Source organism: Tauraco erythrolophus, chromosome 9 (assembly GCF_009769465.1).
Source record: "Tauraco erythrolophus isolate bTauEry1 chromosome 9, bTauEry1.pri, whole genome shotgun sequence".
NCBI lineage: Eukaryota > Metazoa > Chordata > Aves > Musophagiformes > Musophagidae > Tauraco > Tauraco erythrolophus.
This window is the reverse complement of record NC_141473.1, coordinates 23088279-23100480: the sequence shown is the minus strand read 5'-3', so window position 1 is coordinate 23100480 and position 12202 is coordinate 23088279. Positions and strand designations below refer to the sequence as shown.

The 12202-nt window shown below is 46.6% G+C and overlaps 1 protein-coding gene across 1 annotated transcript in view; it reads right to left on the bottom strand.

Moving 5' to 3' along the window:
* Positions 1–12202, bottom strand: part of TLL2 (tolloid like 2) — a 96947-nt gene that overhangs the window by 49297 nt on the left and 35448 nt on the right. The window contains exon 2 of the mRNA XM_086616241.1: positions 11882–11992. Within this exon, the coding sequence (XP_086472367.1) occupies positions 11882–11992 (111 nt within the window). The remainder of the gene's footprint in view (positions 1–11881; positions 11993–12202) is intronic.

Below are 12202 nucleotides of genomic sequence, written 5' to 3'. Positions count from 1 at the left end.
ACTCTCCCCTAGCCTTCCAACCGAGAGCCAATGTTTAAGGGAGCAATGCTCTCTTGAGATGAGGAAGGACTGAGAAGATGAGAAGGGGCCTTTTCCTGCAGGCTGTAACAATCACCTCTGCTCCCTGGGGTAAAAAGACAGACAGACAGATGAGAGAGGAAAGAAAAAAAGTTACCTATGACCTGTGTCATGTCAACAGTTTCTTCCAGCGAGAAAGAATCCTGCAAGTCCCTGGCTTACAGTGCTTTTACTGAGGCAAGTGAAAATTAAAAGCCAAAGTGAGTACACAAGTACATTGGCCATGGGAACGTCTCTGCTGTACGGCCAGGTCCCCCAGAGCGTGCAACCTCTGCCATCCTACCACATCAAAGCTGTAATGTGTAGCACCAACTACTCCCCCACCCCACTGCACTTGATTTCTCGTCAATTTGATGGATCGAGATCTATTACTAACAGGTGTGCCTGCCTCTCCATCGCATTCCTCTCAATTCACAACGATCCTCCTCCTTCCCTGTCTCTCCTTTGAAAGAGAAGAGAAACTGAAGTGAACCTGCAGGTAATAGGGAAACCACAAGAGCTGTTTCGGGTTCACCCGTTACTGTTCTAGCAGGCAGGATAATGCTCCTGGCCCGGCTAACGTGCCTGTCCCTCTGACCTGCACAGCCTCATCGCCCCAGGTTCCCTCTGCTCCGGGCACAGCCCCGCACCACCCCCCATGCTGCCTCGCAGCATCCCCCTGACCCGCTGCGGCCGCGGGCTCCCGGCTGGGCCCAGGGCTCTCCACAGCCCGGCCAGACCGCTCCTCCCACTCCACCTTCCTAATCCTTTTGTTTTCCCCCTACCTTGTTTATACTGGACGAAAAGTAACTCAAAATAAAACACCACACTAGAGACTAAACCATGTCTGAATGCAATTAAAAGTCCTTCCACAAAGAGTGTGTGGTGCCATCACAGAGACCTTTCTTCCAGCGTGCTTTCTCCCTGGATATTCAGGCGCTCCCAATCCTGGAGCTTCTTGGAGATTTTTGGTGCCTTCTTACCCCTCAGGAGCCTGTGCCATGTTTAACAGGAAGTTGAGTGCCTTAAGACGACATATCAGAGACATCCCATCTGCTTGGTCACCTACCAGGTCCACCACACCTTGTTTAAAGGACATCCCAAATGGATTGCCAACAGCAGGGAAACTGAGGCATAAAGTAGGGCTAGTGGGGCTTGGAAAGCTTTGGGAGCATAAGCCAAACGTGGCCACTGCTGGGTAGCCTCAGGCCACCTCCAGCCGCATTGTCAAAGTGATGCTGAATCATTTGCAGTCATTAAAGATGCAGCAGGGGAGCTGGAGGTGTAAGTGGCAGAGGAGCTGCCCTCGCTGCAGTGAGCTGCCCACTGATTGCTGCTGGCAGAGAAGCTGTCCTGTCCGTCCCAGGGACAGCTGTGGTCCGGTGGGGGAGTCAGGTCTCAAACCCACTCTGTGCCACAAACTGACTCCAGGATTCAGCAACACCATCAACCTCAAAAACAAGAGTGACTAAGCTCCTCCTCAGCACAGCTTTATACATCTCACACTGTCTTCTTCGCTCTAGGAAGTGAAAGAGCATCATAATCTGAATATTTCCTTCTGCCTCTGATCTGTGCCCTGGAGAAACTTGTTACCCGTTCCCCAGGGCTGTCCAAGTCACCATCTGGCCTCGGAACTACAGCAGCAAACACAGTCCAGCATTTCAGCCTAAAACTAATTTGCTTTCTTTCCCCACTTGACAGCTGAATAAATACTTTGTCCTTGCCATTTGAAAAGGGGAGCCACAGCAAAGGGTTTTTTTGTCCACTGTAGCTACAAACGCCAGCCTTCTTTCCAAATTAGGCCTGAACAAGCAGCTCGAAGTGAACACATTTATTCCACAAATGTAACCCCTTTCTGTTCACAATCATCCACGAGCAGTTTACAACTTCTTCGAATTTATTTGTTGTTTGCTATTATCCATCAAGACATTTTGGCTACCGATTGTTTCTTGGACCTGCCAGCTATTTCACTGAAAAGGGTAAACAACTTTATTTTGTGGGCACAGCAACATCCCCGCTTGAAAGGAGAGAGCCCGAGGGTCAAAGCATCCAAGCCAGCCTTGCAGAGTGACCATCTGCAATGACTGCTCTCAGAGCTTATTAGACTTTCCCCTTTCTCTAACCATTTCTGCCTCCAAATTCATTTGCTAAAACACTCTCGGAAATGACAAGGCAGCCTACGCAGTTGAGGCAAATTCAATTTTTCATTTGAGTAAGTATTCAAGGAAATTAGGCATTTGCCCAGCTCTGAAACAAATGCCCGAATTAGGCAATTCCGCAGTTATTGGCTAAGCACTGTTGAATTTTACAATTAGGGTAATGGATTTAACTTCCAATGTAATTTCCATATGGATAAACTGATCTCCTCAAGTACATTTGCCCATGTGTTCCCTGCATCACAGTTAATTAATATAAAGCTATTTAATAACCTCCACTTAAACACAAAAGACTATTCAGACTCTTTGGCATCAGTAAAAAGAACAGCCTCCCCGTGCGTTACACCAGCTGTAGACAAGAGCGAAAGAAAATTTAATTAAGAGCGATCGACAGCAAGACAGTTGCAAGCAGAAATCAGATGTTATAAATGCTCTACACAGTGACTACCCCAGCTCCATAAAGGGTTAATAATACCATCTAGCACCAACTTCCAGGTGCCTGAGATGTGCCCGAAAGAGAACTCAGAGGATGGAGAAAGCAGTGGGGCCAGGAGCTAAAGCCAGGCCAAGTCAAGCAGGGAGCAGCAGGGATTCAGCATCATCAGTGCAGTGATGCTGCTGCAGCTATGCCCAAAGCTGATGGTGGCACCACGTTGAATAGGAAGGAGCTACAGAAACAGGCTGCTTGGAAGCAGCTTGGACCGTGGCATCAACGTATGTAGTTTCTGCAGGTGTCTTTGGGTGCTTCAAGAAAGTTAATTGCTCATTAACAAAATCCAAGCTGATTAATTTTTGATGTGCAGCTTTTGACAAAAGTAATGCTGAGTTATTGCCTTCCTGGCTGATTTCTGAGAGAAGCATATGAATTAGGCTCACAGGATAAACACCATCAAAAGTTTCCACTAAGAATGAGGAAGTGGCAAAGTTTGAAATAGCTGGGGATTTTTGTTACAACGGAGAAAGCTTTATTGCTTGTGTGGATTAATTTAAGCAATATTACAGAGCTCAAAAAAATCACTAAAAGAAAAACTATGTCAGGTTGAATGTTGGCTGCACAGCAGAAATAAAACCACTTATTTTGACAGGTGGGAGGCCACCATCCAGAAAACTTGATTTCAGAGAACAGTGTATTTACAAACCAAACTTTGTGGTGCATGTGACCAGCTGCCATTGGGAACCTGAGCAAGAGGAAAGAACACATCTTACTCCACGGGGAACACAGAGGCTGTGTCATCCAGGCAAAGGCCAAATGGTATCTTCATCTATTGCTTGGGACTCTCTTCTCCCTGCCCTGCAGGTCTTTTATCACAAGCAAAGAGGAAAGAGAAGACAGACGTTATTTCTCTTGGGGGGAGTGAAGCACTTCTCTGCTTGTCACAGGACACGTTTGGGACACCGCAGCCCACTGTGTGAAGGAACACTGCAAGCCTCACTAGTCCCAACTGTTTTTGATGCCATGTGTCATACTGGAAAGACCCTAGTCCAAAGAAAATCGGAGCCTGCATACCTTTTGGTGGGGCAGCTGGAGTAAAGACTCCAGCACATCTTGCTGCTACTCAGGCACACCACAAGCAGCACCTCACTGCCTCGGGAGGCAGTGGACAGCCCTCTATTAACAGCTGGTGTTGACTCAAACATTATCTAGCACTCAAAGAACGCTCTCTCTCCCATATCATACTTCAAGGTCACATAGGCACTGTACAAAACACAGCAAAAGTAGGAATAAAAAACACTTTAGGGAGCAGGAGTAACAGTAAGACACCATTTGTCAGCCTGGGAGACAGCTCTCCATGGGTATCACCTAAGGGAAAGGTCTGAGGATGCAAGCAAGGAAAAGAGCAAACTGCCTTCAATGAACATAGGATGGGAGAAACGCCTGAACACACTGGTCCCTCTCCAGGCAGGGGGAAGGTGAAACTGCCTCCTCAGGGAGGAGAATCCAGCTCTCTGGGCAAGGAGAAAGGGGCTACGGGCGACCCAAGGATGAGCGGGAATCTCTAAAGCCGGAGAACTGAACATGTAACGCACAGGCACCTGTGGAGTGAGGAAATGAGAAGAATCCCTCGCGCATACAAGGGCAAAGAAACAAGCTGCTGCTCTGCATCTCTCTTGTGTCCCCACATTGAACAGCAAGGAGAACTCTTCCTCACTGGGAGCAAGCAGTGTGGAAAGGGCAAAACAGCCCAGCTAAAAGCGCAAAAGCTGGCCTGTGTTGTTCTTCTGGAAGTAGAAGACGCAAAGCCCTCCAGAGCAGAATCTGTGCCCATGAACTGAGCACAGTTGGCTGTGCGGATAGGCCAGCACATGTGCCACGCGGCGTATCCCCAGGGCTCTAGACCCAAGCCTGTGCCATCACCTCACAGACACCGTCTGACTGACGATCAATCCAGCGCAGTGGCAGGATGAGACAGGCAGACGTGCCTGATGAGCCAACTTTCCCGCTTCTGACAGCCGTGCTGTCCTGACTCGGGGCTGCTTCTGCAACCTTGCAAGGAAGATCTGTCCTCTTTGCACACATACACATCCCATGCTTTGGCACCTTGACTTGATCACCTTCTCTCCTCTCCTACCATCAGGCACCAGACTGGCAGACTGTTGCTGTGACAAGCAAAAGGGCATTCCTAAGATCAGCAATTAGAGAGAAAAATCTCTCTCAACATTTTCCAAAAGGACTTCAAGCTGGCACTCAGGAATCAAAAATGAAAAGCATTTACAAAGATTAACATTTGCTAGCAGGACAGCCTTAACTACAGGGGGAATTAGAAGGTTCATCAGCAACAGCCAAGGGTCATGGGCTTTCTAGGCAATTATCTTTACGCTGGAGAAAATCTGAGAAGGTTGCAATAGGATTGTAAGACTCTGGGATGGATGGAGTAAACTCAGTATCTGCTTTTCTGCAAAGGGAATATCACTGGCTTATTGCATAGAAACATGGAATTGGGAAAAACAGTGTGAACAAGAGCATTTTCAGCCCTAGAGGACTTACCCAATTCTTCCAAAGGAGAGCTCCTGCCTTGCCTTAGTAAACTACAGAACTACGAGAAATTCATTTCATGGTTGTCTGCTCTGGTAAAACTCCTGACTGAATGGACTCAAAAAGGTAAACAGTGGGGCTAGTCATGGGAAAATCATTTGGCACAGCTAAACAAACCTCAGCATCAGGCCAAGCATCAGACATTTGGCACCTACCTTTCCGCAGAGCAGGCTGAGGCTCCTCTTCCTGCTAAGAGGCTGCATGGACTGCAAAGAGACATCCCTAGAGTGCACGTCACGTGTTGTGGAGAACTGAAAGGAGGTATGCAAACAGATGGACAGAGCCCTCAGACAGGTCTCTTGGAACAAAGATGTTCCTCTACTCATATAAGAGGAAGCAACCTTCACTAAAGATCTCCCAATGGAAGAGTAGACCCCTGCAGAGAGTTCACAGATGTGGGTTATGTTACAGTACGTACATAGTTATTTGCATTGCTCCTGGCCAGTTATGACCAACACAGCTCAGATTAAGTTAGCACAACCCACAGATATGCTCTAAACCTAAACGAATTAAAGCGTGGGACCCAGGCAGCCCCGAATCCAGCAATGCTGAAGTCCAACCCTTCTACTTAGAACAAAGTGCAAACATGAGTTACAAGAGAAAAACAGCTCTGAGTTTGGCATGCATCTGCCAAGTTAGCTGAATTTAACCATCTCTCCTTCAAATCCATAAATCAGATCTTCCCTTGAATCTCAGATAGTCATGGTCCAAAATCCCTGAGTTTTTCTGGAAGTGCATTTTACAGTAACTTAAATTTCACTAGAAACACATCAGTAGCATCAAAGAGTAGTTGGAAGTTATGTACAGCACTACTAATGGCCACAGCCCCTAGATTGAGCACTCTCTCCCAACATGAAGCAGCAGAAGCCCTGCTTGTTTAGCCTCTCCAGCCCGAGGCTAAACAGTACAGCTCTTAGCAGAGGAGCCACACTAGAGCAACCTGTCCTGCAAGCAATCCCAGCTCACATGGGAATCAACCCCTTTCCTCAGGAATGTAACCACAGAACAGCAAAACATATTTCAGGGGCTGATAGCCCACCACACGTGAATGAAAAGCTGCTATGTAACTTGAAAAGCACTGTGGTCACCCTCCCTTGTACCATACAGACTTTCAGGCATGCACCCACACAGGACTGCGCAGTTTTCTGCTCCCCTCCAGGTCTCTTCAAGGTTTGCCTCCATACTCCAAAGCAGTTTATGCACAGTGCATTTAGATCTGAGATTCCTGGGTTGTCATGCTACTAAAAAAGCTATGAGCCAGTCCTGAAACAGGAAAAGTCCCATCAAACAAGGTGACCACAGGCATCCCAAAACAAGAAAAAGCAAGCCAGCCTGCTGCAGATGTGGGCCTGCTGCAGACTCGGTGAAGAAGCGCAGTAGCTGCCTGCATTTTCACAGCATGCTCAAGAAAAGCGGAGCTGGTGTGTGCCAACAATCCAACTCCCTGCTCTTATTAAAAGAAGTTTTAATGCAGAACTCCTCTCTTTGCCTCATTTGCCAGAGAATAACTTGGCTCAGTCTGCTGCCAGAGCCTGCAGCTATTCACGGCAGCCTCTGTCCCTCCTCTGATTTCAGTGGAAACTCCAGACCAAACATACCCTGTCCCAGCTGCACTTTTATCTGAAGTATCACTCACTCTAGCTAGCAAAGACGCTCTGTAAATCCTTTGGACCACTGATTTGTGGCAGTGTGAAAGCCTCATCAAGGCCTTCAAGCCATGAGCCCAAAAACATCTCAGGATCAGAGGCAAAGAAAACCTGTTTTGACTGTTCTTGAAAAGCATTCTTGGCAGCAGCGGACGCAGAGTCAGTGCCCCAGCAGTGAGGCCAGCACAGCAGGGCATCCGCGAGGGCAGCCAGGCACCCGTGTCTTCTGATCTGCTGGTGCCAAACCCAGAAGAGATAAGCTTGCCCTTCTCACTCACAGAGGTGCCTTTCAGGACTAGAAACTGCCTCCATGATATAAAATTCAGGAAAAAGAGGTAATATATCAGAAAAATTCTCTTAATCCCTAAACTGCCTGAAAAGACTTAAATTAAGCCCATTAGCATTAAATAGGCACATCCTTCCCATGGGCATGGCAAGAAAACAAAAGTCCTTCTTCATCTGTGGTGAATGCTTCAGCACATAAAGCAAAAAAGCAAAGGCAACCACCTTGCACCAGCAGACTCACTTGGGTCCAAAAGAGAAGCGACATGGCGCAGTTAAGCAGCCTGCCTGTGGGCCGCCTTGTTTCCCCACATTTCAAAGCTATCTGGGGGTTCTCATCAGCACAGGAATTGTCTAAGCCTTGTTTCCAGCTTCTTCTAAACTACAAATACATAGTAAAAGCAAATTTTTTCACTGAAAAGTTAAAAAAATATATATATGAGAAATTTTTCAAAACTGTAAGCTCTTTGGGAAAAAAAAATAATCTTTCATCAAAGTGATTAGGAGTTGGTGAAGTATGGGCTTGCGGAGTACAGCACTCACTGGCAGCTCTCCAGGTACCGGATTCATTTCATTATGAACCACTACTGTACCTCTACAGGGCCAGATCCTGAGGGTATCCACTTCAACACCACTGTATGAGAACAACTGATTTTCATAGTGAACATGACATCTAAACTTTATACCACAGTAGCAGAGACAGGGGGATTGCTATCTTAAACAATTCAAATGCAAAGTAACACCTTCACGTTAACAACATCCCTTACTGTCTTTCCTCCCATTTGGCTGCAAAACATTTTTAAAGAGGAGGAGGAAATGTCCTGTTTGGCAGATTTTTAACGGGGCATTACAGATGGTAATAGCAGTATGAATGGTTGATGTGGAAGGCATAGTTTGGCCTGCAGAATCTCTAATAATACAAGCAGCAGCAAACAAAAAGAACACAAAATTCTCTGAGCGTAGGACCTAGGTTCAAAGGTGAGCTGCTAATGGGGTGGAAACAAAAATTTTTTTCCTGGTTTAGAAAAATCAGAAAAATTTTATCTCAACTCAAAGAAAGGTCAAATTGTGCAACTTTAAACAGTTCTTTTACCAGATCACTGATGAGAGTAAAATTAAGCTTCAAGTAAAGCAGGGCTGAGGTTGAGAGACCTGTACAAAAGAGCACAGATGTCATATTACTGGAATGATTTAAAATCGGGTTGGAGGAAAGCACTTTGGAATAAATCTTTGGGGAAATTCTGAAAGGGTCCAGATGAGAAATTAACTAGCTGGTAGTCCTGAGCCCTCTTAGAAGAGCACGTCTCCTGGCATTCACTCAGAGTTACTCTGCATTGTTTGCAAATACCCTCTACTAACCCACAGCTCAGAGTTTTAATCAAGTCAACAGAGATCAACATGCAGACTTCTAAAACCTGCTTGGATTAAATGGGTTACGCTTGGCTGTAGACCACCATCATGCCTGCCCTTCTCTCAATAGGGTCTGAAGAAAATCCCACCGCTATGAACATATCAGAGAACGATGTTTGCACACAAGACGCTATTGCAAAGCCTTGTGCAGTTTTCAGCTGCTCAGCCTGTGCTCTCCCTGACGCTTTCTTGGAAAGGAAGCTCCTTTGGAGCAAAGGAGACTGCTCACATGAATAAGGACTATCAGGTCATATTCTGCACTCCAGAAGGCTTTAAGTAAATAACACGTCATGCAATTGCCTGTGTAATGCCAATTCCCTGTATGTGACCACTCACACAGAATAATCCAAGCACATTGGACAGAAACATCCAGACAAAGCCGAAGAGGGACATCATTGCTGGAGCTCTGAAGCAAGGTACCAAGTTGGGTACCAAGGAGACAACTACCTCTGACTGTGAATCCCACAAAAGCCAGAGAGATCTGAGCCAACGTCCATCAGAGGGAAGGAACCATGACCCTGGCTCTGTGACACGAAGGACAATGCTATTTGGGAATGAAACACTAGCTCCAATATTTGCTGAGAAAATACTTGGAAACACTGAATTTCAAGGCATCCCATTCTCCCAGAAGCCAAATCAGGGGCACTGCTGATTCAGCACAATAAAAAACATCCCACTCTCAAGCAGGCTCAAAAACTTTCAGGGTCTGAACGGTGATTATGGCACTTCTGCAAGTAGGAAATTAATGCAGAAAACAAGCCTGGATGTTCAGCACAGAGATCTGTGGCAGAATCCAGGCTGTCCTCAGATCAGATTTCCCTGCTCCTCTCTCAAGGGCCTAGAGAAGGGCAACTATCTTCCTAGACAGGAGACTGGAAGAAGGTCAAGAGGATGAACTGGAATGGGAAAGTTTGAACAATTGGCAGTCTCAGCTCTCATGAACCAAGGTAGGGCTTTTCCTAAAACAGATCGTCTCCAGTTGGATCCAGTGAAGAACCGTGTCCCCTGTCACCATAAGAATATGGGAACCTCATTCTTCCTCCAGAGCCTTGGCAGCTGCAGATGCTCCACACTGCAGATGTGTCAAATGGCACAATTTTCACCTCTCCTCCCAGATGAACAGCATTTTCTGGGGACAAGGAAACAACACAGGGGAAGAAGAATGCCTGGCCTAGTAGCGTGTTCAGAACTGCAGCTCCCAGATACGAAGAGCCTGTGTGTCTCTATATACGTATTAAGTACTTCCTCCACTATACGACTAATCCGATTAGCAGCTTTAGGAACTCTGAGATGTTATAATTCAAGGAGTTTCATTCATAAAAGGTCTTAGGCTGTTTCTGTACAGAGGTTGCATTCTTCCCACTGGAAATAAAAAAGCAGAGTGCAGCACTTTCTCCCAGGGAAGAATGGGTCCCAATCCCTACCATGCTTAAGTAGACCACCCTCTTACAATTCACGAGTGTCAAGCAAGCCCCACAAGAGAAGAATCAACCCTTCCCGCCCCTGTAGAGAGCCCCTTCGCAGGGCAGGTGAACACAGAGATCCCTCTGTGCATGCTCCACAGAAAGCACGACAGTCACGGAGGCTGCCCATCTATCAGCTTGCGCTTCCAGGGGCCGAAAGCCAGGGGGGGCGAATGAAGCCTGCCAGAGATGAAGAGAGGGCCAAGTGAGTGACATGACATCACCATTCGCCTAATGTGAAGCATCGTATGATGCACCAGCTTCGCCTCAGTTGACAAAAGGTGCCAGGAAGGGACTGGTCCATCCACACAACATGAGCAAGGGCTGTAAGTGACCAGCACCTGCATTACACAATACAGATGTGAGTTATAAAATTCAGTTCCTTTGCCAGATGGCGTGGGTCTGGCACCATTGCTGAGTGAAAGAAACATGCTGGGTATGACAACTAAGAAAGGCACCATAGCAAACTAATACAGTCAAACACTGTCTGGCTTTGCTTCCCCAGCAGTCTCCTCATCCAACTTCAAGAGCTGACAAAGGGACTTGGAAGAGATGAACGCTGCCTGTCACACTTAGTCCTCTTTTTCTGATTTACCTTCTCCTCTGAAGGCAACCTGCTCCTAATCACCTATCACCTGAGAACATGCCACAGCCCAAAACATGACATGAATTGGCGAGGTGACAGGACAATGCAGGCTAATTGCATTTCCAGGAAGCAATCTGTATCTGAAGAACTGGACAGTCCTTCTCTGCCCAGAATTTCAGCAACTGCATGAGTTTAATCAGTTACATCAACATCGAAAGCATGCCTCTGTGTTGGGAGATGGATGTGACATCTTTCACACTCATTCCAACAGCAAGCTGGAGCACTGATCCCCAGAACAGGACCTACTCAGTGCTTAGATGCTCTGAAATTAAAGCTAGGCAGCCACAGGATACAGAACCAGCCACCAGTCCTTATGAATGACACAATATGAGATGCACAGGAGTCAGGTGAACACATAGTTTCAGTGACTTCTGCCTCTGCCCAACCTTTCATCCTACTTGCTAACCTAATAGCGTATCAGCAGAGAGAGAAAAGTTTGTCCTGACCTGCTCTGTCTCCAGTTCCTCTGGTGTGTCTCAGAGCTCAGACTTCCAAAAATTCCTCTCTTGCCAGCATAGAGTAGAGGCCACAATACTGCAGGGAGCCCTCCAAACCAGTTGCAGAGCGTTTCAGAGACTGTTAGAGCTGGAGACCAGTCAGAGCTACTGAGTCAAGAAAAAACTCTGGTCTGGCACAAGACTGAACACGTAAGAGCTGTGTAGGGGGGCAACATCAGCACATGCTACCCCATCTATTGGCTTCACAGAAACTCAACAGAATTACTAACCTATTTCAACTATGACATCACTTTCAAGGGTAGTCTGTATGAAAGACTGCCATGCGTCTTACCTAGGTAGACTGTTGAAAAAAATGCATTATTCCATCAAGATCACACATTGCATGAAGTGGGGGGAGGACAGTAAGAGTAAAAGCTAATATCAGAATGAGTGTCCCTATTTCAAACACATTTCCTTCTAAATCAGCAGAAAGACAGTTTCTCATGGAAAGCGACCAGTGCTGTAAATTTGAAAAAACTCCCTCAGACAAGATACGATTGGCTACATCAAACGCGACTCAGTTTTTATTTAACAAAGCTCAGAGCTGGATCCCATCTTCGGTCACATAAGTAAGCTCTGCATGCACCTCCCTGGCTGTGGGACCAGGCATTATGAATGAGAGGAAACTCCTTCCTCCCTAAGGATAAAACCAGGGGAAAGAAGGCACCGCCACCCCAGGGCTGCCCTTACCTGAAGTGTGTCTTGCGTTGCCATCTGAGTGCTTTGTTAGGTCAACAGTTCTGTCTATTTGAAACAGCTTCAGATCGTCTTCATCTAAAGCAATATCTCCCCAAAAGGCAGCTGGAGAGAAACAAACTGAAATTAGTTTAGTTTCTATTTCAGAAGGAAAGTACAGTTCTTACGTGGCTTGTATCGCACTTAAAAGGCTATTACTCCATGGACCAGAAAGAGGTAACACACAGCAGCAGTTTTACAGCTACAGACGGAATGGACATTGGTGGAGGCTGGGTGACAGCATTTATACTAAGCCACTGTGCAGATCCACTAAAA